This window comes from Oncorhynchus mykiss, chromosome 6, assembly GCF_057628025.1.
Source record: "Oncorhynchus mykiss isolate SJ-2025 chromosome 6, ASM5762802v1, whole genome shotgun sequence".
In the NCBI taxonomy this organism is placed as follows: Eukaryota; Metazoa; Chordata; class Actinopteri; order Salmoniformes; family Salmonidae; genus Oncorhynchus; species Oncorhynchus mykiss.
Genome location: NC_143027.1, coordinates 81,329,243 through 81,356,757, shown reverse-complemented (window position 1 = coordinate 81,356,757; position 27,515 = coordinate 81,329,243). Strand labels below are relative to the sequence as shown.

General features: G+C 42.1%; 2 protein-coding genes across 3 annotated transcripts in view; one reads left to right on the top strand and one right to left on the bottom strand.

Moving 5' to 3' along the window:
- Window positions 1-870: 870 nt before the first annotated feature.
- Window positions 871-26,119, bottom strand: LOC110506821 (lactadherin). Of its 2 annotated transcripts, none has more exons than XM_090239037.1 (10): window positions 25,874-26,119; window positions 19,801-19,926; window positions 18,820-18,951; window positions 11,906-12,019; window positions 11,528-11,709; window positions 10,813-10,968; window positions 10,399-10,543; window positions 7,085-7,287; window positions 5,253-5,408; window positions 871-2,675 (listed from the first exon to the last, which is right to left on the bottom strand). In XM_090239037.1, the coding sequence occupies exons 1-10, from the start codon at window positions 25,950-25,952 to the stop codon at window positions 2,532-2,534; spliced, it is 1,437 nt and encodes a 478-aa protein (XP_090095163.1). In that variant the 5' UTR covers window positions 25,953-26,119; the 3' UTR covers window positions 871-2,531. The 2 variants fall into 2 exon arrangements, with proteins under 2 accessions (XP_090095163.1, XP_090095164.1); XM_090239038.1 differs by having other exon boundaries at window positions 7,085-7,269; window positions 25,874-26,052.
- Window positions 26,111-27,515, top strand: part of LOC149983119 (monoacylglycerol lipase ABHD2) — a 28,963-nt gene continuing 27,558 nt past the window's right edge. The window contains exon 1 of the mRNA XM_090239039.1: window positions 26,111-27,205. The gene's annotated coding sequence lies outside the window, so the exon portion shown is untranslated. The remainder of the gene's footprint in view (window positions 27,206-27,515) is intronic.

Here is a 27,515-nt window from a genome sequence, read left to right as displayed (position 1 = left end):
ATGGCTTGTATCCCAAAAATCACCCTATTCCCTATTTAGTGCACTACTTTTGAGCAGGGACCCATTGGGCTTGGGTCAAAAGGCATTAGTGTGCCATTTAGGACAAACCCATGGGTCCCAACATGTATGGGACACCAAAATGGACTAGACATCGAATTTTCCTTCAAAAAGGTTGAGATGATTTAGTCTAGCCTTAATGACAGTGTTTTATGAATTATTCTGCCATTGTGCAGTCGGGAAGTTGGGAACAGAGCATTATTTCTAGACAGTCATCACGCCCAAAGAGTCAACTGAATTACTGTAGTTTATACTGACGCTGGCTGTAAACATGTTTATTGCAACTATGAAGTTTAAGAGTGTCTGTTTATTTTATAAAAGCAATTCAGATTATATGCACTAACATACACAGCCCCCATGATGTCAATTAATAATCAGGTAAAAATCAACTTTTTTCTGTCCTGCTATCCACGACACGCCCGTCCTGACAGTATGATCAGACAGGTCAGGCAGGAGAATGGGGCGCCACTGCAGAACTAGGGGGAACACAAAGTTCTGCTCTGTAACGTCCTGGCAGTGGCATGGTCACAAATTGAAGAGGAAGAAACAGTGGGAGGGAGAGAGAGGGAGGGAAAAGGAGAAGGGGAAGTAGTAGAGGGACAAAGAGAAATGAGAGAGAGAGCAAGAGCGAGAGATAAAGAGAGAGAGAATATGCCTGTCACTGAGAGTTAGGCAGAAGGGCGAAATTACAAAGGGACACTTTTTGTGCTTCTAACTAAGTTGATGCTATTACTGTAAGACTGATATCAATGTTTACCCATGCAATGTCTTATGTAATGGACATTCTTTTCAATCAAAATGTTTAACGCAGAATGTTGTTCAACGTGTTTTAATTAGTGACGTCTGTTGAAGACCAACATATTGGACTTCTTAAAAAGAAAACATTCAAACCACAACAGAGTCTAATCATTTCTACTCACTCAATCATTTCTACTTGTCTCTTGTCTGTACGATTTCATTTCTGCTAAATGGGGAAAAAGCAGTTTTCGGCCGACTTGGAATGCAAGATTATTATTAGAACATAAGCAAATCTGCTAAATTGGAAAAAAAACTTAAGTCATGGATCAAGTGTGAAAGGTACACCATCATACTGAACAATCCTTTGCAGCTTTTAGTTTAACTTTAAAAAACAAATGTCCTTCCTTAATATACAGTATAGGTAATGTACAGTACAATAATTCCATTGTCAGTTAACAAATGTGTTCATTTATTATGTCCAGCTATTTCCCAAAAAGTATATTGCACACAGGCCCTGCTTCAATATACTACTAAGTGCTCATATCGACCAGCTGACGTGTCTACTCTCCCTTCGATACAATCACATCTATATTATGGTAGACCAGGGGTCTTTAACTCCAGGTCTGGGGGCCACATCAGGACTGCAAGCTGCTTTTTTGTGGTCCTCGACAGAGCCTTTTGTTTACTGTAAATCACAGTGGAGGCTGCTGAGGGGAAGACAACTCATAATAATGGCTGGAATGGAGCGAATGGGATGGCATCAAACACATAGAAACCATGTGTTTGATACAATTCCATTAATTCTGCGACAGCCATTACTACGAGCCCGTCCTCCCCAATTAAGGTGCCACCAACCTCCTGTGTTAAATCAGTGGTATTCAAACTTTTTCAGCAGGGAACCTATTTTTTTTTCAGCAGAATTTCTGGTGACCCCAACCCAAATCTAAAAACACAACTTACATCAACAAATAACTTTCAATTCATTGTCTTGTCATCTCTCTTATAAAAATTAAGAGAACCAATCTTTCTCAAAAACGTATATTGTCCCATACAATAATCTGTTGGCTACTCTTCATTTTTTAGGTCTTTAAGTCCACGCCGACTGGGATAGGATGTTATTTTTATTTGGCGACCCTGACTCTGAATACCACTGCTGTAAATAGAAGGCTCTCACCCTGGATACATAATGTCAAAGAGCATGGTGGGACAAGCAGCTGCTAGGTCGGCTGGCAAAGTGACATCACACAGAACTGTGAGTGTTTGGAACGTGTTGGAACTGGCAGAGCTGGGGGAAGGGTTTGTCCGACCACAGCACATGTACTGCCAATAGGTCAAAATGATGCACTACATTGGGAATAGGCTGTCATTTCAGACATACCCTAATTCTTCAAAGAGAATGTGAGAGCCCATATATTTAGAATTGACACTGTGCCACAGTCACTGTGGAAAGGATCAAAAACCAATTGGAATTGATCAGTTTTAGCTGGAGAATAAAAAATCTGAAAAATATTTGTAGAAATACAAGCTGTAGAGCAGACTTAATCTGGAGCATATTCTATTGATGCAAAGTTCTGGAACGTTAGAACCTGACACATTTTCCCAATGTACATTCTATACATTAGATTTCTATGTCCTGGTACAGAGGAAGGTGTGACTGATTCCAGTGTGGACAGGTACAGTATGGAGACTGGGTGGAGGGCTGAGTGGAGCACTGGTGGATTATGGGCAATGTAGTTCTAGTAGTCACAGCCCAGCAGCTCCATGCGCAGGGTGATGCGCTCTTGCCACTCCCAGGGCACAACGCGCAGGTAGCGGGCGTAGAACGGAGGCTCAAACAGGTTCTTCTTATGCATGTTGTTGTCAATGTTGCCTTGGAAAATCTGTCAGGGAACACACATACATCAATGGTCAATGGTTAACTACCAAATCTGTCAGGGAACACACACACACCAATGGTCAACTACCGTATCTGTCAGGGAACACACACACATCAATGGTCAACTACCATATCTGTCAGGGAACACACACATCAATGGTCAACTACCATATCTGTCAGGGAACACACACATCAATGGTCAACTACCGTATCTGTCAGGGAACACACACACATCAATGGTCAACTCCCATATATGTCAGGGAACACACACACATCAATGGTCAACTACCATATATGTCAGGGAACACACACACATCAATGGTCAACTACCATATATGTCAGGGAACACACACATCAATGGTCAACTACCATATATGTCAGGGAACACACACATCAATGGTCAACTACCATATATGTCAGGGAACACACACACATCAATGGTCAACTACCATATATGTCAGGGAACACACACATCAATGGTCAACTACCATATATGTCAGGGAACACACACACATCAATGGTTAACTACCATATATGTCAGGGAACACACACACATCAATGGTCAACTACCATATATGTCAGGGAACACACACATCAATGGTCAACTACCATATATGTCAGGGAACACACACATCAATGGTCAACTACCATATATGTCAGGGAACACACACACATCAATGGTTAACTACCATATCTGTCAGGGAACACACACATCAATGGTTAACTACCATATATGTCAGGGAACACACACATCAATGGTTAACTACCATATATGTCAGGGAACACACACACATCAATGGTCAACTACCATATATGTCAGGGAACACACACATCAATGGTCAACTACCATATATGTCAGGGAACACACACACATCAATGGTCAACTCCCATATCTGTCAGGGAACACACACACATCAATGGTCAACTACCATATATGTCAGGGAACACACACACATCAATGGTCAACTCCCATATATGTCAGGGAACACACACATCAATGGTCAACTACCATATATGTCAGGGAACACACACACATCAATGGTCAACTCCCATATATGTCAGGGAACACACACATCAATGGTTAACTACCATATCTGTCAGGGAACACACACATCAATGGTCAACTACCATATATGTCAGGGAACACACACACATCAATGGTCAACTACCATATATGTCAGGGAACACACACACATCAATGGTTAACTACCATATCTGTCAGGGAACACACACATCAATGGTCAACTACCATATCTGTCAGGGAACACACACATCAATGGTTAACTACCATATCTGTCAGGGAACACACACATCAATGGTCAACTACCATATCTGTCAGGGAACACACACACATCAATGGTCAACTACCATATCTGTCAGGGAACACACACATCAATGGTTAACTACCATATCTGTCAGGGAACACACACACATCAATGGTCAACTACCATATATGTCAGGGAACACACACACATCAATGGTCAACAGTTAACTACCATATCTGTTGTATGGTGTGAATAATTCTACACCTGAACAAATATGTCTATATTTAAATATGCATGTTGAAAGGGACTCATGAAATGTCTTTTTTTGCATTATACACAGTGTGCAGGAGTCCTTCTCAAGGTTCACTCCAGTTGTTCAATCTCCTACCCAGCTGTGTTAAGACATTACTTCATGTGTGTAACAGTTATTGTTCAGATAAACTTCAATATTCACCCTATTCATTGAAACAGTCAGTTTTAATGGTTCTACTGAATGGGAGGAGAGATCTAATATGAACCAATATGTAAAGGTCAAAGGTCAATGTCTGAGGCCTCCCATCAAGGATTGTAAATTGGTCTGAACTATGACCTCATTCATGATGACAGCCTTACAACCCAAACACAACTCCCCTCCCAGTCCCTCTGAGGAAGTCCCTGGCTACGTCACATAATGTCAAGGGTAACTCAATGAAAAGATTGGTTGTTTATTCGTCCCTGAAGGTCATTGAATTATTCAGCGTAGGCCCCCAATGCAAATTTAAACAGCCCCTTGCTTGCAGCACTCCCATGGGGGTGAAGATTGGCCTCTCCTATTCCACACAGAGAGGGGGGCTACAGGGGTGAGTGTCACTAGCACTGTTCCAGCCAGGGACAAAACAGGAAGTAAAGAGATCATTCACACAGAGGACCAGGGGATACACTCCACACACAGGGTGGGGGTCCGGAGAGGGGGTCCGTAAATTGGCACGGGAAACACAGTCAGGTCCCAACTCATGTCAACAAACAAACTGTGCAGAGGTTCGCAAAACCCCTTATCCCTACTATCGAAATCAAATAGGGTAAAAATGATTATAGTATGTCTGTGTCTCTTTACTTTTAAATGGCGTCCTCTCCTTTCCTTTCTGAACATTGAAATGGCTGGGTAGACTTATATTATCTAACAGATAAGATCAGTGGCGATGAAGGAGAGGAGACAAGGAAAGGAAACCAATTAAGCGTATCAGAACTATGAGGCTGAAAAATACTTATTTTGTTGGGGAGCCCCAATATGTGAGACTGTCATAATGAGAATACGTTGTGAGCAGTGTTTCACAGACCTTCTCTGTGTTGGTGTTCTCATCCTTCACCAGGTTCCAGGTCTGTCCGTCGTCGCTATAGGCCACTTTGAAGGCGGACACAAACTGCACCACCCCAAAGTCCTTGGCCCCCTGGGTGATGATGCCTGTCAGATGCTTGGTCTTTTCCAGGTCAACCTGGGACAGGATCATGGAGGACAAGACAGTAACATATAGACCAGATTAATGATAATACCTTCAATTCAATGAACCCTGTATTTTGGTATTTAAGAAGTAGCTCTTTTCCCAAGGTCAAATAAAATCACAAAACGTGTCTTGGCTACAGTAGAAAAACCACAGTAGAAAAGAGAAGGATGGTTCACATTCATTCATTTCAGGTGAAAAAAGGAAAAGGTTTATTCCATTTCAAACTTTTCGTCCATCTGACCTTCGTCAGTGTCATAAAAACCTACAACTACTACAAGGTAGACTCCCCTCACAGGAATCTCTTCACTTTTCAGAATAAGAAGTGTGTGAGCGGGGTGAAGTTTATAAACAAAGATACTACGTCAACATATGTCAGACTCCTATCCCTGATGTCTGTTTTCCCACACAATTTGTGCCCAATATTGAATAGCTGTTTCATCATATAAAATAGTATGAAGCAAGAACAGATGTCAGAATCCCACAAGGATGATAAAAATGATCCATGACTTTTTGTGTTACAAATCATATTAGGAAGAGAAAGTGATCCTTCCTCTAAGGAATGTTTCCATTGATATTTAGTTGGTATTCACTAAGAAATGATGCGGTAACAATCTATACACTCTGGTACGTACTACAACTAATTCAACACAACTGGGAACTACCTGGTAGCTAAAAGTTCCCATCCTAAAGACACAAACAAGTAACTCATAGGTTATTACTGTATGAATACCATTTTACCAACTTCCAAGTAATTACCATGTCATTTCTAAACCGTAAAATAAAGGGCTACCTGAAATCCTTTGTTAAAGTAGACAGTTTAAAATGGCAATGTGGGATTGGTACATACATGTACTTACACTACTGTTCAAAAGTTTGGGGTCACTTAGAAATGTCCTTGTTTTCCATGAAAACATATATGAAATGAGTTGCAAAATGAATAGGAAATATAGTCAAGACGTTGACAAGGTTATAAATAATGATTTTTCATTGAAATAATAATTGTGGTCTTCAAACTTTGCTTTTGTCAAAGAATCCTCCATTTTGCAGACCTTTGGCATTGTAGTTGTCAATTTGTTGAGGTAATCTGAAGAGATTGCGGGTACTATTTAATGAGTACTATTTAATGAGTACTATTTAATGAAGCTCCCAGTTGAGGACTTGTGAGGCGTCTGTTTCTCAAAATAGACGCTAGTACTTGTGCTCTTGCTCAGTTGTGCACCGGGGCCTCCCACTCTCTTTCTATTCTGGTTAAAGCCAGTCTGCGCTATTCTGTGAAGGGAGTAGAACACAGCGTTGTACCAGATCTATTCCATGCCGATTTCTCAAAGGCCATTTCTAAGTGACCCCAGACTTTTGAATGGTAGTGTATATAGCTAGCTATTGGTTCTTAAATAATAGATGTTTAGAAGCTTTACTCCATCAGAATCCAAAATACTGTTTTACTCCATTGTTTAATACAATATCATTTTAAGCAAACACTAACTTCAAAACATGGTTAAAAATATGCTTTTGAGCTCCTGGATGTTCAGTCTTTGCATCCATAGCTCTGTCTATGAATTTGAGTGTGGTTAAATTTCTCCAGGCCCCATCCCTCAGCTGTTTACCAAAACAAGTGGTTTGTTTTTGGAATCCATATTGCCCCTTTAAAAGAGGAGAGTCAGTCTCACCTGTAGCCACTCTGAGCGGTTGTTAGTGGCGGGGGACCAGGCGTTGGTCTTGCCCTGTTTGTCTAGCCGGGCGAACTGTGGGTGCCAGGTGAAGGCATCAATGCCCCAGGTGCGGAAGGCACTGGACGCCGAGAGCTGCCCATCAGAGACAAGGCGGGACTTCATGCCCATTGGCTCAGAGCAACCTGTCGTGTTGGAATATACTGTAAACGAAACAGCAGAGAGACAATGATAGACAGGAAAGGAGTGGAGGTGAAAGACAGAGAACCAATAGAGAGAAACCAATGATCACACCCAAGTGGAGAACCACCCACTCAGTGGAGTACATTACAAGGAGCCCGTCCTCCTAATTTATCCCTCCACCAACCAACACTGCAGCTCAAGGCATGTAGATTAGGCACTTACTGATTGATCGATTGATTTGACAACATGACATAAACAGTGACGGACAGATAGCATGACATAAACAGTGTAGGACAGACAGCATGACATAAACAGTGTAGGACAGACAACATGACATAAACAGCGAAGAACAGACAACATGACATAAACAGCGAAGGACAGACAACATGACATAAACAGCGAAGGACAGACAACATGACATAAACAGCGAAGGACAGACAACATGACATAAACAGTGTAGGACAGATAGCGTGACATAAACAGTGTAGGACAGATATTGTGACATAAACAGTGTAGGACAGATAACATGACATAAACAGTGTAGGACAGACAGCATGACATAAACAGTGTAGGACAGACAGCATGACATAAACAGTGTAGGACAGACAGCATGACATAAACAGCGAAGGACAGACAACATGACATAAACAGTGTAGGACCGATATCATGACATAAACAGCGTAGGACAGATAGCGTGACATAAACAGCGTAGGACAGATAGCGTGACATAAACAGTGTAGGACTGATATCATGACATAAACAGTGTAGGACAGACAACATGACATAAACAGTGTAGGACAGACAGCATGACATAAACAGTGTAGGACAGACAACATGACATAAACAGCGAAGGACAGACAACATGACATAAACATTGAAGAACAGATAGCATGACATAAACAGTGAAGTATACTGTAGATAGCATGACATAAACAGTGTAGTACTGATAGCGTGACATAAACAGTGTAGGACAGATAGAGTGACATAAACAGTGTAGGACAGACAGCATGACATAAACAGTGTAGGACAGACAACGACATAAACAGTGTAGGACAGACAACGACATAAACAGTGTGGGACCGATATCATGACATAAACAGTGTAGGACAGATAGCGTGACATAAACAGTGTAGGACAGACAGCATGACATAAACAGTGTAGGACAGACAGCATGACATAAACAGCGAAGGACAGACAACATGACATAAACATTGAAGAACAGATAGCATGACATAAACAGTGAAGTATACTGTAGATAGCATGACAAACAGTGTAGGACATGTGGCATTTATTTTTTATTTTATTTTACCTTTATTTAACTAGGCAAGTCAGTTAAGAACAAATTCTTATTTTCAATGACGGCCTAGGAACAGTGGGTTAACTGCCTGTTCAGGGGCAGAACAACAGATTTGTACCTTGTCAGCTCGGGGATTCGAACTTGCAACCTTTCGGTTACTAGTCCAACGCTCTAACCACTAGGCTACCCTGCCGCCCCATGACATGGCATGACATAAACAGTGTAGGACAGATAGCATGACATAAACAGTGTAGTACAGATAGCGTGACAAACAGTGTAGGACAGATAGCATGACATAAACAGTGTAGGACAGATAGCATGACATAAACAGTGTAGGACAGACAACATGACATAAACAGTGTAGGACAGACAACATGACATAAACAGTGTAGGACCGATAGCATGACATAAACAGTGTAGGACAGACAACATGACATAAACAGTGTAGGACAGACAACATGACATAAACAGTGTAGGACCGATAGCATGACATAAACAGTGTAGGACAGATAGCATGACATAAACAGTGTAGGACAGATAACATGCCATAAACAGTGTAGGACAGATAGCATGACATAAACAGTGTAGGACAGACAGCATGACAAACAGTGTAGGACAGACAACATGACATAAACAGCGTAGGACAGATAGCATGACATAAACAGCGTAGGACAGACAACGACATAAACAGTGTAGGACAGATAGCATGACATAAACAGTGTAGGACAGACAGCGTGACATAAACAGTGTAGGACAGACAGCATTACATAAACAGTGTAGGACAGACAGCATGACAAACAGTGTAGGACAGATAGCATGACATAAACAGTGTAGGACAGATAGCATGACATAAACAGTGTAGGACAGATAGCATGACATAAACAGTGTAGGACAGATAGCATGACATAAACAGTGTAGGACAGACAGGTATGCCATATTATTTCCTGTGTAAAGGCACACTACAGAAAGTCAATAATAAGACCAAGTAATGAAAGCAGGGAATGAAAAGTACCAGACAGATATTTATAATAAACAAATAACATTTGTATAAAGGAGGCATTGAAATGAATAGGAAAAGAGGCAGGGAATAGGAAAATAATGGGGAATAGGAAAATAATGGGGAATAGGAAAATAATGGGGAATATGAAAATAATGGGGAATAGAGTGAGTGAAGCCCAATAGCCTTACTAGCAGCAAGTCAATTTGAACTGTAGCTCTATACACACTGAGTAATAGGGTGGGGCTGGAAACACATATGGACATGGTGTGTGAGTGTGTGTGAGTGTGTGTGAGTGTATGGGTGGTGCTTTTGTCAGGAACTCCGTCCCCATTGTTGCACTGCATGGGTCTCCCTCTGAATGCTGTCCAAACCATTCCCTACAGTATGTGGTCTAAACATAACTAAATCTAGACTCATGTTAGGACATCTAAACAACCCCTCTTACTGTCAGCAAGATGGACAGAAGAGCCACAGTGTCAACACAACGAGACCGCATGTACCCAACTTAATGCCTTTTACTTGGTGGGCTTGTAACTTTTCTCAAGGTCTATTTGTGGTTCAGGCAGAGGACTCTGAATGTCCCTGGGATTTTGAATGGGGTTTTATTTACAGCTGCATGTCAATAGTCTGGAGTGGCTTCCTCTCTTTATCTCCCTATTACCATCTGATGTAAAAAACAAGACACCAAATGACCAGACCATATTTCTATCACCTGTCCTGAGTTTCCAGATTGATGCAGACGGAGACGAGGAGGAAAGGAAGTCAATTAAAACTATTGAGATGCAGTCTAGTCGTCTTTCCACTCTATTTTCCCATGTAGAGGTGTCTGTTTACCATTGAGCTCACAGCCCACCAGCTCCATACGCAGGGTGCAGGCCTTGCGACACACCACAGGAATGACGCGGATGAACTGGGCCACGATGGGAGGGTCAAACAGGTTGGTCTTGGTGCTGTCATTATCAATGTTACCCACAAACACCTGTGGCACAGGGCACAGAAGTGATGTCACCAAGTTGTTACAGCCATTCATGTGGGAGCAACTGTACAGATCCAAGTAAAACATGCCAGTAGGAACAGATGTAGGAACAGCTTTAACCTCCCACAATTCTGACCTTAACCATTAAGAGGATGAAACATATCTGACCCTTTATAAGACTGTAGGAAATGGGACAACTGTTTAAATGAACTTACACTGAGTCACTAACTATAAATGAATATTACTATGGTAAACTCATATTGTAAAGTCACCTTGTCCTTCCTCTGTCCCGCTGGTCTGTAGGGGGTGTAGGTCTTACCATCAAAGCTGGAAGACACTTTAAAGACCTTAATGTACTCAGCTATGCCCATTCGACTGGCACCCTGGGTGATGATGCCAGTTAGGCGCATCTTCTTTTGCATGTTGATCTAGAGTCAGAGGTCAGAGAGAGGTCAGACAGGGGTCAAACCACTAATCATCCTCCCCACTGGGATTTAGATGATACACTGTTAGAAAAAAGGGTTCCAAAAGGTTTCTACAGTTGTCCCCATAGGAACAATGTTTCTGTTCCAGCTAGAAAGGATTCTACATAGAACCCAGAAGGGTTCTACCTGGAACCAAAAATGGTTCTTCAAAGGGTTCTCCTATGGGGACAGCCAAAGAACACTTTTAGGTTCTAGATGGCACCTTTTTTTCTGAGAGTACAGTGTATGGCTGTTTATATGTGTACTACATGCTTAGACTTTACTAGAGCTGTGTAGCATCATTCAGACAAATCGAAAAAGTGTTTCATTTCTTTTCCATGACAATGTCCATAGAGAGGCCAGATCGAGTGACTTCATCAAGTAGAAAAGCATGTTTCAAGCCAAAGTTTAGTCTGGACCCATGAGGAGCTGGCCACGGTCCACCAGTGGGTTATGACCTCCCATTTGAGAACACCATTACCACAACAAGTGATTATTTACTAAACTGACTTGGTTCTCTAACCTCCATCCAGGGGTTCTTGTCATGGTTGGCGGCGGTCCAGGCGTTGACCATGCCCTGGTTGTTGAGCCGGGCCAGTTCTGGACCCCAGCGCTGAAGACCCATAATGCCATAGTGTACAGAGGAGGACGAGATCTGAGACTCTACGATTTCTCCTCCCTCCATCCCCATCAGAGATATACAACCTGGAACAAACACATACAGAGACATACATATGTTATATTGTCTTATATAGGAGACAGAAACAGGTTATAATCTCTAATATGGACATACTGGTTGTGACTTAAAGTACAAAGAGAGACAGTTCATAATGTGTAACACACAGAGTAGTAGACATGTTTCAGTCTCTCCTATGCAGCGGTTCCCCTGCCCTATACTTACGGAGCTGGCATTGCTTTCCAACGTAGGGTGAAGGGCACAGGCAGGTGTAGTCACCATCCAGATCTCGACACATCCCACCGTTCTTACATGGCTGCTTCTCACAGTCATTCACATCTAGACAGGACAAGCACAAGAGATAGACACAGTTACATAGAAGTTGGGTATGTCATCATAATAAACCCTGTCCTAACATAGGAATCTGACATGGGACTTCATAATGACACATAATAAACCTTGTCCTAACATAGGAATCTGACATGGGACTTCATAATGACACATAATACACCTTGTCCTAACATAGGAATCTGACATGGGACTTCATAATGTCACATAATAAACCTTGTCCTAACATAGGAATCTGACATGGTACTTCATAATGTCACATAATAAACCTTGTCCTAACATAGGAATCTGACATGGGACTTCATAATGTCACATAATAAACCTTGTCCTAACATAGGAATCTGACATGGTACTTCATAATGACACATAATACTTTTCTGGATGGATTTTTTTCAGGAAGACATCAAGAAAGACTAAACATTGTTGCCCTTATCTGGTCATATAACTAGATTTGCTCTATACAACCGGACCATAACTATTGAAAATACATCAGAATGAACCAGTTCTGCCCACTGGGTCTGACATCTAAAACCCTCCCTGGACCTGAGCAGGAGAGTACCCCAAAGGTAAGTCAGATATAGCCCAGTGGTAAGACTACCTGGCATGCAGGCTAATCAGCCAGGTGGGTGAACCTTGAAGAACCACAATACCACCAGTGGGCCTCCATAATGCCTCTCTGCAGGTGTGTTCTCTAAGACACAGCGGTGATGACAGGGGCACAGCTGGGGGCAACTTTGGGGCCAGGCATCATAAATTACCACAGGTGAAGGGCAGGGTTGTGGTTTTGTGTGTGTTCTATATTGTGCCTGCAGGGTTAGGTGACCTGGGAGTAGTCTATGGTAGTCTGTCCACTGCTGCAGCTCTTTCTTGTCCCCACCAGGGGGCTCAGTTGTATTATAAGTAGCATGGACTAAAACTGGGCTGTATTCATTAGTCTACTCTACACCATAGCAAAATGTTGTGCAACAGAAAACACTGGTAGATCCCCTGTTTGCTTCTTATTGAACAACAACAAAAATTATTCAACAAAGTCATTGGCATCGGGGGAACTTTATAAGTGAGTATTGTTATCAGATAAAACAGTATATCCCAAATGGTGGGTCGGTACCCGTTAGCGAGTCATTACTGATTCGTTCTAGGGTGTGGACCTTCGAAAAATCTGCTTTGTTCGTTCATTCAGTGCCCGTGGGTCACAGGAAAATTCCCAAATGGTTTGGTGGGTCATCGGACAGAAATATTTGGTAACCACAGAGCTAGAACATCTTCATATTGTAACTACTCATCCCGGGAATTTAAAAATAGACCATAAACAGTAAACACAGTGGTTGAAAACGGTGTTTGTAGCAGTCTAAGTGTCCCTGGGAGCCACTTCCAGGTTGTAATCTAGGGGGCAGACAGCACTTTAACACTACATCTTCTGTTTAGCTACTGTTCCCGTTAACTCTAAGAGGATTGGTCCCAACTCTAAAACCCATTCCGCTCAACGGCGTGACAACACACACACCCACACTGAGAAATACAAGCACACACACACGTGCATGCACATACACAGAAAACACACACACGTGCATGCACATACACAGAAAACACACACACGGGCATGCACATACACAGAAAACACACCCACGGGCATGCACATACACAGAAAACACACACACGCACCGCACCCTCCAGTCATTCTGAGAATCTACTCAGTAAATAACATCTCTGACCTTGATTAAGTAGATTAAATGCCGTAGGTGTATCTTTAGACTATGTGTGTGTGTGTGTGTGTGTGTGTATACGCCTGCATGTGTGTATGTGTCCATGTCTGTGCCAATGACAGACAGGGACACTGACAGAAGGTCAAGAGTGGTTTGATCCATTCTTAGAACGAAGGGCAGAAGATTCTAGAATAATGGGGTCCATAACAAACAGCAGTATATCCAACCACTACCCAAGCAGGAGAATTTCAGCCATGTTGGACTAACAAGACAGTACTGGGATCCACCCTAACTACAGGCCTATACAATCTATGACGTCTGGTAGAACAAGAACAAATGTGGGTGGTGACAACCAAACAGCAATAACACTGGTGGTCAGACTAGCAGTTAGAGGTTATAAATATGCTATGAATCATCTACAGTTTTGTAGTCGCATCAGCGCGCCTGGTTTTTCAATCAGATTCTGGACTTTCAATGGAAAACTTGGACAAACCAAGGAAAAGAATGGAAAGGACAAAGTTTATAGTGGCATTAGCCTCCTAGATCCTAATCTGGAATGTGAAAAGTCTTGTACCAGTCCATGCATGAATATCAGTTTGTTTTAATGAGATGGCAACTACTGACCCAACTAGCACTGAGGCTCTCAATAGCTAGGCCTACTGTGTAGAGAGCAGGACTGGCAGAGCTCTCCTCGCTCTGCTAAAGCCTTCTGAGATTAGAGTGGACCATGGCTAATTGCTGTAAAGGTGCCCCAGAGGGAGAGTTCCTGGCTGGCTAGGGGGGGTATTAGAGAAAACCTGGTAGAAGCTTGTATACACAAAACATGCAACTTAGAAAAAGACAATTGAACATAAATATCCAAGATGGCTGAATTTAAAATTGGGAAATTGTTGAGCTGACATTGTATACCCCATTAATCCAATGATTTATGCTCAACGTGAGTCCAATTTTTTGCCTTTGCAAGTTCCATTTGACTTTATTACATTTTTTTGTCAGGACCAGTTTATCATTATTACATACAATACCATGCAAAAGTTTGGACACACCTACTCATTCAAAGGTTTTTCTTTATTTTTACTACTTTCTACATTGTAGAATAATATTGAAGACATCACAACTATGAAATAACACATATGGAATCATGTCATAAACAAACAAAAAATGTTAAACAAATAAAAATATATTCTATATTTTAGATTCTTCGAAGTAGCCACCCTTTGCCTTGATGACAGCTTTGCATACTCTTGGCATTCTCTCAACCAGCTTCACCTGGAATGATTTTTCAACAGTCTTGAAGGAGTTTCAACACACAGTACGCTGAGCAGTTGTTGGCTGCTTTTCCTTCACTCTGCGGTCCAACTCATCCCAAACCATCTCAATTGGGTTGAGGTCGGGTGATTGTGGAGAACCGGTCACTCCATCCCTCTCCTTCTTGGTCAAATAGCCATTACACAGCCTGGAGGTGTGTTTTGGGTCATTGTCCTGTTGAAAAACAAATGATAGTCCCACCAAGCGCAACCCAGATGGGATGGGGTATCATTGTGGAAGCCATGCTGGTTAAGTGTGCCTTGAATTCTAAATAAATCACAGACAGTGTCACCAGCAAAGCACCACCACACCGTTACACCTCCATGCTTCACGGTGGGAACCATGCACGCGGATATCATCAGTTCACCTACTCTGCGTCTCACAAAGACACGGTGGTTGGAACCAAGAATCTCAAATTTGGACTCATCAGACCAAAGGACAGATTTACACAGATCTAATGTCCATTGCTCGTGTTTCTTGGCCCAAGCAAGTCTCTTCTTCTTATTGGTGTCCTTTAGCAGTGGTTTCTTTGCAGCAATATGACCATGAAGACCTGACTCCCGCAGTCTCCATTGAACAGTTGTTGAGATGTGTCTGTTAGTTGAACTCTGTGAAGCATTTACTTGCACTGCAATCTGAGGTGCAGTTAACTCTAATGAACTTAACTCTGTAGCAGAGGTCTTCCTTTCCGGTGACGGTCCTCATGAGAGACAGTTTTATCAAAGCACTTGAAGAAACTGTCAAAGTTCTTGGAATTTTCCGGATTGACTGACCTTCATTTCTTAAAGTAATGATGGACTGTCATTTCTCTTTGCTTATTTGAGCTGTTCTTGTCATAATATGGACTTGGTCTTTTACTAAATAGGTTTATCTTCTAAATACCACCCCTACCTTGTCACAACACAACTGATTGGCTCAAACACATTAAGAAGGAAAGACATTCCACAAATTAACTTTAACAAGGCGCACCTGTTAATTGAAATGCATTCCACATGATTACCTCACAAAGCTGGTTGAGAAAATGCCAAAGAGTGTGGAAAGCTATCATCAAGGCAAAGAGTGGCTACTTTGAAGCATCTCAAATATATTTAGATTTGTTTAACACTTTTTTGGTTACTAAAATTATTCCATATGTGTTATTTCATAGTTGTGATGTCTTCACTATTATTCTACAACGTAGTAAAATAGTAAAAATAAAGAAAAACCCTGGAAGGAGTAGGTGTCCAAAGGTGTGTCTCTCTCTCACACACACACACACACACACACAGTATTTAAAGCCCATCCATCAGCAGCCCACGCTTCACCACATTGTGGGTGTGTCCCTGGGATGCACTGCAGGCAGAGTTACTTCTCCTCATCATAGAATGGTTTAGAACACTCATTCTTAGGTTTTTGTCATCCAAATAAATGTTTTAAATGTCATCATAATGACATCACTGTTTTAAAGGGGCAATCTGCAGTTTCGATACAATAACAAAGCCACCCAGCTGCTGTTTTGGTTAACAACTGAGGGAAGGGGCTGGAGAAATCAACATATTACTAATTCATGGACAGAGCTATGGATACAAGGACTGTCCATACATGATCTCAAAATGATAGTTTTAACAATGCTTTTAGGCTATACAGTTTTTGACTGCAATTACATTGTTTACAAACAAAGGAGTAAAACAAGTTTATATTTGGGGTTCTACTAGGGTACGACAGTTGATCTAAACTCATGAGAAATGGGTATGTATAATTCATTTTAAAAGTCTAAAGATGGATGTATTTAATACAGATTGCCCCTTTAATGTCATGTTACTGTTATGTCATAGTGTGAAGCCAAAGGGACATTTCTATATCATGTGGATAATACAGTTGTTTTAATCCATTCTGCTCCATGTAAGCACTTACTAAATGTTCCTTTGGATATGAGTGTCTGCAAATGATATGAGTCTCTGCTAACGATATGAGTGTCTGCTAACGATATGAGTGTCTGCTAATGAAATGAGTGTCTGCTAATGATGTGAGTGTCTGCTAATGCCCCAGGAATACCTGACATGATGACTCCTTGCTGTCCCCAGTCCACCTGACTGTGCTGCTGCTCCAGTTTCAACTATTCTGCCTCATTATTATTCGACCATGCTGGTCATTTATGAACATTTGAACATCTTGACCATGTTTTGTTATAATCTCCACCCGGCACAGCCAGAAGAGGACTGGCCACCCCACATAGCCTGGTTCCTCTCTAGGTTTCTTCCTAGGTTTTGGCCTTTCTAGGGAGTTTTTCCTAGCCACCGTGCTTCTACACCTGCATTGCTTGCTGTTTGGGGTTTTAGGCTGGGTTTCTGTACAGCACTTTGAGATATCAGCTGATGTACGAAGGGCTATATAAATACATTTGATTTGATTTGCTAATGATGTGAGTGTCTGGTAATGATGTGAGTGTCTGCTAATGATGTGAGTGTCTGCTAATGATGTGAGTGTCTGCAAATTATATGAGTCTCTGCTAACGATATGAGTGTCTGCTAATGATATGAGTGTCTGCTAATGATGTGAGTGTCTGCTAATGATATGAGTGTCTGCTAATGATGTGAGTGTCTGCTAACGATATGAGTGTCTGGTAATGATGTGAGTGTCTGCTAATGATGTGAGTGTCTGCTAATGATGTGAGTGTCTGGTAATGATGTGAGTGTCTGGTAATGATGTGAGTGTCTGCTAATGATGTGAGTGTCTGCTAATGATGTGAGTGTCTGCTAATGATGTGAGTGTCTGGTAATGATGTGAGTGTCTGCTAATGATGTGAGTGTCTGCTAATGATGTGAGTGTCTGCTAATGATGTGAGTGTCTGCTAATGATGTGAGTGTCTGCTAATGATGTGAGTGTCTGCTAACGATATGAGTGTCTGGTAATGATGTGAGTGTCTGCTAATGATGTGAGTGTCTGCTAATGATGTGAGTGTCTGGTAATGATGTGAGGGTCTGCTAATGTCTTTTCTTTACTACTCACATATTTAAAAAAACAAAAACATTTTTAAAGTACGGACCAGATTGGACCCCCAGTGAAGGTTAAAGAGCTAAATCACAACTTCTTCAAAAGCGGAGATCACACTGAACATCTTATGCCTTCCAAGCAGGAGATCACACTGAACATCTTATGCCTTCCAAGCAGGAGATCACACTGAACATCTTATGCCTTCCAAGCAGGAGATTAAAAGGAGATTCATATCCACGATTCACCCAGTCATGCTGCATTTAGTCAACATGGCTGAAAAACGCTTTTTCACTCTAAGACGCTTGGCTGGGTTGCCATTTCCTCATTAGCTAACAGCTCTCCAACGAGCTGAATGAAAGTCTTTCATGAATCATGAGCTCACCACAATGCTTTCTTACACTCATGCACAGAGTGGAAAATGTCTCCGGCGTTTCCAACTTTTACACCCATTAATGTTAATAATGCCTCAACACGACCTGCCATGACACACCATTCAGTCTGTCAGTTTGTTGTTTTGACCGGAATGGTGGAAGTTAGGATTGGGGTAGTGGACCCTACCCAAGCCAAGCTCTGGTTCTCCTCACCTACAACAATTTGGCATTAATTGTTTCCGATTTAAAAATGTGTCTTAAGACAACAATCTAGGGGAAACGCTGAGTAGCACAGACATGTTGGCCATGTTCGGCTACTTCCCTATTACTTTCACCAATCCAACCAACCAATTCAGATCTGGGATTACTTGAAGGAAGGAAAGCCCGGGTCGGCAGGGCGAATTAGGACAGGTACAGTCACAAGTAAGGAACTTACTGATCTGGCAGTGCACGCCCTCGAAGCCAGGCTGGCATTTACACACGTACTCGCTGAACACATCTCCTCGTCTGGTCGGAGTGATGACCTCACACGACCCATCATTCCTGCAGGGGTTGGGAATGCAGGGACCTAAGGTAGGATTGACCAATTATAAAGACCGGATACACTCAAGGAAAAAAATCAAGAATATGCTTTAATTTAATGAAAAACAGTCAGGTTTAACAAACAGAAATGGAAGCCAGCGCCTGGGTGCCAGTCCAAGAAATTAGCTTTGCTTCTAAAAATGAAGTGACAAGACCAAAATCTCAGTATACAGAGTATATTGAATTGTCCCATTTGAAACTCAAAGCTTTTTAAATACGTCCACCTGCCTTTACCATATTTGGCTAACTCTACTCCTCCTTACCAGTCTCATTGACCTGTCTTGACCATATTTGGCTAGCTTTACTGCTCCTTACCAGTCTCATTGACCTGCCTTGACCATATTTGGCTAGCTCTACTTCTCCTTACCAGTCTCATCGACCTGCCTTGACCATATTTGGCTAGCTCTACTCCTCCTTACCAGTCTCATCGACCTGCCTTGACCATATTTGGCTAGCGCTACTCCTCCTTACCAGTCTCATTGACCTGCCTTGACCATATTTGGATAGCTCTACTCCTCCTTACCAGTCTCATTGACCTGCCTTGACCATATTTGGCTAGTACTACTCCTCCTTACCAGTCTCATTGACCTGCCATGACCATATTTGGCTAGCTCTACTCCTCCTTACCAGTCTCATTGACCTGCCTTGACCATATTTGGCTAGCTCTACTCCTCCTTACCTGTCTCATTGACCTGCCTTGACCATATTTGGCTAGCTCTACTCCTCCTTACCAGTCTCATTGACCTGCCTTGACCATATTTGGCTAGCTCTACTCCTCCTTACCTGTCTCATTGACTTGCCTTGACCATATTTGGCTAGCTCTACTCCTCCTTACCAGTCTCATTGAGGTGGCAGGTGTCTCCAGTAAAAGCATCAGCACAGATACAGATGAATGGGTCCTCCCCCACCCCGGTCACACACGTCCCTCCGTTATGGCAGAGATTCACTTCACAGTAATCTCCTGGAAGAGGGGGAGCGAGAGAGAGAGACGTGGAAAGGGGGGTAGAGACAGTGGTAAAGAGAGGGAGAGAGGGGGGAAGAGAATAAAATGAGGTGAGAGAGAGGAGTGTCACAGGGTGGCCACATAAAGGCACGATATGGAGCCTCCATGCACCTGCCATGTTTTAGACAGTTTGACAATCTCTGTGTCAAAAGGCAGTTATACCTCACCTCAATGGCCTCTCCATTACATGTGATCAAGCATATCTTACATCACAGCATGAAAAGTTGGAGGGTTGATAAGGGACGTCCCTGGACTCCTGGCCCTGTATTCACAAAGCATCTCACAGTAGGAGTGCTGCTCTTAGGGTCAGTATATGCTTTCAGATCATAATGACTAAGATGACACAGGCAGGGAAGACCTGATATTAGGTCAGCACTCCTACTCTGAGACACTTTGTGAATACAGGCACTGGCACTCTAACGAGAGTCGTTTCCCTCCATGAACACAAAGGAGATGTGGTGATGCTGAGGGCCCATGTTAGCTGGGAGGTCATAGAGGGCCTAAGTGCTGACTCACAGAGCACAGGAAGGAGAGGACAGAAACATCCAGAGGGAGACAGGTGGTTTTATGGTTCCACTAAGCCAAGAGTGACCTTACAGTCCTCCATGACATACCAGCATATAAAACAGAATCATAGTTGCTTTACAATGGGTAGGTTCAATGACATACAGGAGTTTGAAGAGGTGAGCTGAGAATGGTCATTAGAGTTGACAATCATGAACAAGCTCCCTGCCAGAGAAAAATAGTTGGTGTGCTCCCTGTCAAGTATTGCTAAGTAGCTTATTATAGAGTTACAGGTATACTTGATGTACTTACCCTCTTGGTACAATGTAATTACTAAGTATTTTAGATACCCAGGTCTATGTAATGTAGAGGGCTGCATGCTGGGGATCTCACTCATCTCACCATTCACCTGGGCTGTTCTATTGGGGCGGCAGGGTAGCCTTAGAGTGTTGGACTAGTAACCGAAAGGTTACAAGTTCAAATCCCCGAGCTGACAAGGTACAAATCTGTCGTTCTGCCCCTGAACAGGCAGTTAACCCACTGTTCCTAGGCTGTCATTGAAAATAAGAATTTGTTCTTGCCTAGTTAAATAAAAGGTAAAATAAATATTAATCAGTGGGTTTTACAGCCTCAGTCAACCTTTTGTAGTGAGCATACTGGCTTTACTACCAACCGACAACAGACACGTTGTCGGTTGGTAGAACACCAGGGTTAAAACACTTCCTTTGAGGAGCTGACAAAGGGGTGAGAGAAAGTGTTGTGTTGAAAGTGTACCAGGCATTTCAAGTTAAAGGCATTTCATGATTTTGTGGAGATTCCTATATAAAAAAAGTTGCTATCTAGAACCTTAAAGGGTTCTTTGACTGACCCCATAGGAGAACCATTTTTGGTTCCAGGTAGAACACATTTGGGTTCCATGTAGAACCCTTTCCACAGAGCGTTCCACTGCTCTGACGAACCCAAAAAGGGTTCTACCTAGAACCCAAAAATTCCTCTGCTGATTACACTCAGGAAAGTGAGGGGATGGAAAGGGGAACAGAAGTGACACCTGTCTTTGAGTTTATGGTTCATGACAATAAAACATCAATGGTATCAACCCGTTTCAGTTTCTTTCACCAACTGTCAGCTATTCAAGTGGAACGTGACCCTCGTGTTGTGTACAAGCATTTCGCTACACCTGCAATAACAATGAAGTGCGTGGGTGCAAAATAACTTATGTTCTGCTTTTCCTGCTGCTTGGATACTAAGAAACACATTTAAACACAGCGAAAGATCAATCTTGGAACCCAGAACCTAAACTTGAGTGCAGGCTGGTCAGCTACAGTATGTTAACAGTCTGTCATGGGAACTAGCCACAGATTATTGCTCTGGGTCCAGACAGACATGTTAAATGGACTGTGCATTTCATTCTCACCTCCCCCTGTGCTTTACTTCACTAACCGAATGTGTTTGTCTTCCAAACTAAAAGAATGCAGGATTCCCTAGATTATAAACAGACCAGGGATAGGTACCTCGAAGTGGATTCCCATTTTCCTCATTTCAGGAATGACCAACACTTACAAAACACATAAAATCAAATTTTATTGGTCACATACACATATTTAGCAGATGTTATTGCGGATGTAGCAAAATGCTTGTACACAACACTAGGGTCGCGTTCCACTGCTCAGACGTTGCATGCATCAACCAATGGTTTCTGCGTGCCAGGACACTTCATTGACTGTGTCATCGACTGACAGATGGATGTGGTTATCTGATAGGTAACATACCTATACAGATGTTGTAAGATCTGACAATGTGTAAGCAGTGGAATGCGACTTAGGTGTGTCGAGGGTCAGGGGGCTTGAGCCAGGTATACCACCTAAACCTATCAACACACAACATGAACAGGTGGTCGAGATAAAAATTCCTGGTGCACAAATAAGAGTGACTATACAGAGCTCATTCTATCACCAAAGTGAAACTGGTTCTCTAAATTCTCTGAAGATAATCTGAAAATCTCTGCATTATAAGTATTCCAAGAGATGTTGCAAATAAACATATGTTTTGTTGTACAGTGATGCGGATATAATTGAGCACATTGTTGCCTAAGCTTACAGGTAGACCTTTCATTACAGTAGCCATACACCTGTACACTCTTAGAAAAAAAAAGGTAGAACTCTTTTGGGTTCCATGTAGAATCCTTTGTGTAAAGGGTTCTACATGGAATGAAAATGGGTTCTACCTGGAACCAAATGGGTTCTACCTGGAACCAAAAAGGGTTCTTTAAACAGTTCTATGGGGACAGTTGAAGAACCCTTTTAGGTTGTAGATAGCAAGTGGAGGGTTGCCGGGTAGAATCACAGGCCCGACAGTAAAAATCTGGTGAGAATTGAATATCCTAGTTGCCATCTGCTCCAGGGGTGCTGCGCAGTGGCTGACCCTGTGCTTCCAACCCTTCTGTGTGTGCATTGGGGTGGGTTGAGTAACAAAAATACATTTCTGTTCTCCAAAAAGAAAATGGACATTAAGTGTGGTTCCTCTTCTTCCTTTTCAACCTACAATGATTTAGAGTAAACAACATGCCTCTTACAGGAATCACTGGTTGTGATCGTAGACAATAAACATAAGACTGTGCTGCTAACCATATCTTTACATTTAAGTACAGGGTTGAAAGTCTATCATCAAAAATCACATGGCAACAATATGTCTGAGTCAGGCGTTCAATTATCTACATTGACTCTACAAATAGCAGACAGGACTGAAATAATACCCTTCACACTTTTGAAGCACCAACTTTGATGATCTTTTAGGTTTATGGGGGTTGTCATCACTAGAACCATGGTCTGAACAACTGCACTCACCTAGACCATTTGAGAGAGGTACAGCCCTCTGGATTGGATCGAGGAATTGTCTGAGGCAAAGAGTAGCAATCTTCACTATCTAAGCTCTAGTGATATATTTTCAGTGGTGATACGTGATAAATATTTAAAATATGATTTACACAATTAAATGAAAGCAGAGCTTGAAAAGTGTATTTGAGTAAGTGAGAAAGAAAATCACTTGACTGAAAGCACACTTTAAATGTAATTCTTAGCTGAGCAATGCAAATTTTATTCATGATGAGTTAAATTATAAATTAATAATTGATCATAGAAACTGACATCCCTTCATTTTACAGACCTGACTACAAAAAAAAGTAATGACAAGAAAATGACTGTTTCCCGATCTAAAAGAGTGTGCCAATAACTTTTTTCCCTCGCATTACGTTTATCCCTTGCTGTCTCTGCCTGGCCGGTTCCTCTCTCTCCACTGGGATTCTCTGCCTCTAAACCTATTACAGGGGCTGAGTCACTGGCTTACTGGTACTCTTCCATGCCGTCCCTAGGTGGGGTGCGTCACTTGAGTGGGTTGAGTCACTGACGTGGTGTTCCTGTCTGGGTTGGCGCCCCCCTTGGGTTGTGCCGTGGCGGCGATCTTTGTGGGCTATACTCGGCCTTGTCTCAGGATGGTGGTTAAAGATATCCCTCTAGTGGTGTGGGGGCTGTGCTTTGGCAAAGTGGGTGGGGTTATATCCTGCCTGTTTGGCCCTGTCCAGGGGTATCATCGGATGGGGCCACAGTGTCTCCTGACCCCTCCTGTCTCAGCCTCCAGTATTTATGCTGCAGTAGTTTGTGTCGTTATATCTGGAGTATTTCTCCTGTCTTATTTTTAAATAAGATTTTTATTTTACCTTTATTTAACCAGGCAAGTCAGTTAAGAACAAATTCTTATTTTCAATGACAGCCTAGGAACAGTGGGTTAACTGCCTGTTCAGGGCAGGACGACAGATTTGTACCTTGTCAGCTCGGGGGTTTGAACTCGCAACCTTCCGGTTACTAGTCCAACACTCTAACCACTAACCTGCCGCCCCTTATCTGGTGTCCAGTGTGAATTTAAGCTCTCTCTAATTCTTTCTTTCTTTCTCTCTCTCAGAGGACCTGACCCCCTAGGACCATGGCGTGATGACTCCTTGCGTGATGACTCGGCCAGTCCACCTGGCCGTGCTGCTGCTCCAGTTTCAACTGTCCTGCCTGCGGCTATGGAAACCTGACCTGTTCACCGGACGTGATAGCTGTCCCAGACCTGCTGTTTTCAACTCTCTAGAGACAGCAGGAGCGGTAGAGATACTCTCAATGATCGGCTATGAAAAGCCAACTGACATTTACTCTTGAGGTGCTGACCTGTTGCACCCTCGACAACTACTGTGATTATTATTATTTGACCATGCAGGTAATTTATGAACATTTGAACACCTTGGCCATGCTCTGTTATAATCTTCACCCGCCACAGCCAGAAGAGGACTGGCCACCCCTCATAGCCTGGTTCCTCTTTAGGTTTCTTCCTAGGTTTTGGCCTTTCTATGGAGTTTTAGGCTGGGTTTCTGTACAGCACTTTGAGATATCAGCTGATGTAAGAAGAGCTTTATAAATACATTTGATTTGATCATCCAGCCCACATTTGGATGTCCAGCTCCTGTGACATTTAACCTTTTCACTAAGACCTACAGGTGAAAAGTTGGGACATTGTGTTGTAAATGTCTGATGCAAGAGGTATGGGCCAGAGCAGTCAACACAAGAGAGTTGGACATGAGTGACAGGCAAAATCAGCAGTTATATCTGGCATTAATGAAGTGTTGGCCTACAGAGAGTTACTTTGCTTAGTTCTTTTACAGTGAAAAATAGTCACCTGAATAGTGAATGTGAGTAACCAGTAGGTATGTAATGGAAGAAGGATGCCAGAAACTTGTTGTAACTCAAGAATACTGTTGGTTGAAACAGTGTACTGTACAGTAAGTGTATACTTTATGTTTGTAAAATAATTTGTATCTAATACGAGAGTAGAGGGCTTTATGTTTCTAGAACCTTAGCTGGAGTCTTTGGCTGTTTTGGCTGCCAGAGCCAGACTACCTCTGAATGTAACATATAAAGTCCTTACACGTTAAAGGGACAATCTGGAGTTAATACATCCATTTTTTTGATCTGTTAAATTAATGACATATAGCCATTGATTATTGAAGAATATAATTTATAAATGCTTCATGAACTTCATCAGAGCCCAAAATATAAGCTTGTTTTACTCCAATGTTTGTAAACTAAGTCAATGTAAATATACACTGTAGGTCTATAGCGTCAAAACATGGTTAAAACTATCATTCTGATCTCATGGATGGTCAGTCCTCATGGATGGTTAGTCTATCTGTGAATTTGAGAGTGGTTATATTTCTCAAGCCACATCTTTCAGCTGTTTACCAAAACAAGTAGCGGGTCAGTCGCTTTGTTATTGTTTGAATTCCGGATTGTCCCTTTGAAGGATTAGACTTTAACAGTAGATTCTTGCGATAGGGTTGGATGAGTTAACCAACTAAATAAACGGGACTCACCTTTCACTGAGCAGACGGCAGCGGTAAGGACACAAGCGCAAATAAATGTCAAAGGGCACAAAAACCCGTGACGTTTCATGTTGATTTCTCGAGAATTCCCCACTCTTTCCGAGAGTAGACCAGATGGATAATATAATACGGTGATACCGCTAGTTTCCCGGCTGAGATTGACAGGGAAGGTAGGCGGGTTCTAAATTAGCGGGTTCCATGGATTAATGCGCGGGTGGGCGCGTCGGAGGCTGGGGTAGATCCCTAAACCTTGTACTGTAAAATTTGTGTTAACATTTGTGTTTCACTTTATATATATTTTTTACAAACACTTTGGAATAGACATATGTACTCAGAGAACTTACTATGTTGTTGAAGTCTGGCTATAGTATATGAACAATGGTAGGTTAACATTTTTCGCTATATGTAACTAATTTACCCTTTATAGTGGGTACCTTTACCCTTCCCTCTGCAGATCTGGACCTGGGGGGTTTGATGTCCACATTTTGAGTTGTATCGCTTCCTAGTGGACGTTTTTCCCAATTAAATAGAACATATTGTGGCTATGGTCAAACCATAGAGATAGATAGAGGACTCTATAGTGCCCAAAAGCACGTTTTAGCATGGGCAGCATGCTAGTTATTGCTTGAAGGAATAAGAAAGGATTTGTAAGACAAGTCTTTACATATTCAGCTGAAATGTGTAGGTTATCTGAACAAAGTGCTCCGATTTTTTTCTAAAAGGGAATGTATTAATGTAACATAACTGTTGTTTGGAGGCATCCTCATGCTTCTTGCACATTCTAAGAAAGACTGTATGCTATTGATCATTTGATCAATGAAATGGATTATATGAGACCCAATTATATTGGTTTATACATTGACGCACGACGCTCCACACGTTTCAGCAATAGGTTGTGATCATTGAGCTAGCTATATATTAAATTACGGATGAATATGTAAAGCGTGTTATTTTCCTGAATATATTTTGGGGGATACAATTATATTAATTTTCTTTAGCCAATCGCTGTAAAGAAACTGGAGCCGCGCTGTGTAAGAGATGGGGAAAATACGTCAGAGAAATTACGTATCTGCGTTTGTAACCCAATAGAATAAGGGGAATCATATGCAAATGAGATAGGAATAGGAAGTGAATTCCGAGATGTCAGTCTAGCGGTAGCTACACGTTAATGCATGTCCATCGACAGGGAGGGAAATAATAGAAAAGACGGACCGTAAATTATTTCGAGATAAATATAGAAACATCCCTATGGAAAGACACGGATTCAGACACAAAGGAGAAAAGGAAAAGACTGGACACGGTGTAGGAGAGGACGGTAACGAGGTTAGTTTGCCAGCTATTTCTGTCTGTTACGATTAGGGACGGGGCGCAGGGAGCTGTGTTGTTTTCGTCGGTTTAGCTAGCTGAACACACCACTATCGAACTAAGCAAGGTATGCTAACTACCTAACAAATGTAATTTTCCATTTGAACACATACCTTGCTTAGTTCGCTAGCTGTATGTTGGTTTGACATACTGCGAGAGAGGTTGTCAACAATCATTCCACCACTAGCTCGTGGATGCGCGAAAAGCAGGGATGGTGAGTTGGGGCCCTTTGCCAAATAGCATCGAGCTAACGTTACAGTACTAGTCC

Coding starts and splice junctions, on each gene's coding strand:
- LOC110506821 (XM_090239037.1), bottom strand. CDS start 25,952: ATGAAACGTCACGGGTTTTTGTGCCCTTTGACATTTATTTGCGCTTGT. Junction 18,952..19,800: donor CTGCCACCTCAATGAGACTG/GTAAGGAGGAGT, acceptor ATCCTACCTTAG/GTCCCTGCATTCCCAACCCC. Junction 10,544..10,812: donor CGGGACAGAGGAAGGACAAG/GTGACTTTACAA, acceptor CCTGTGCCACAG/GTGTTTGTGGGTAACATTGA.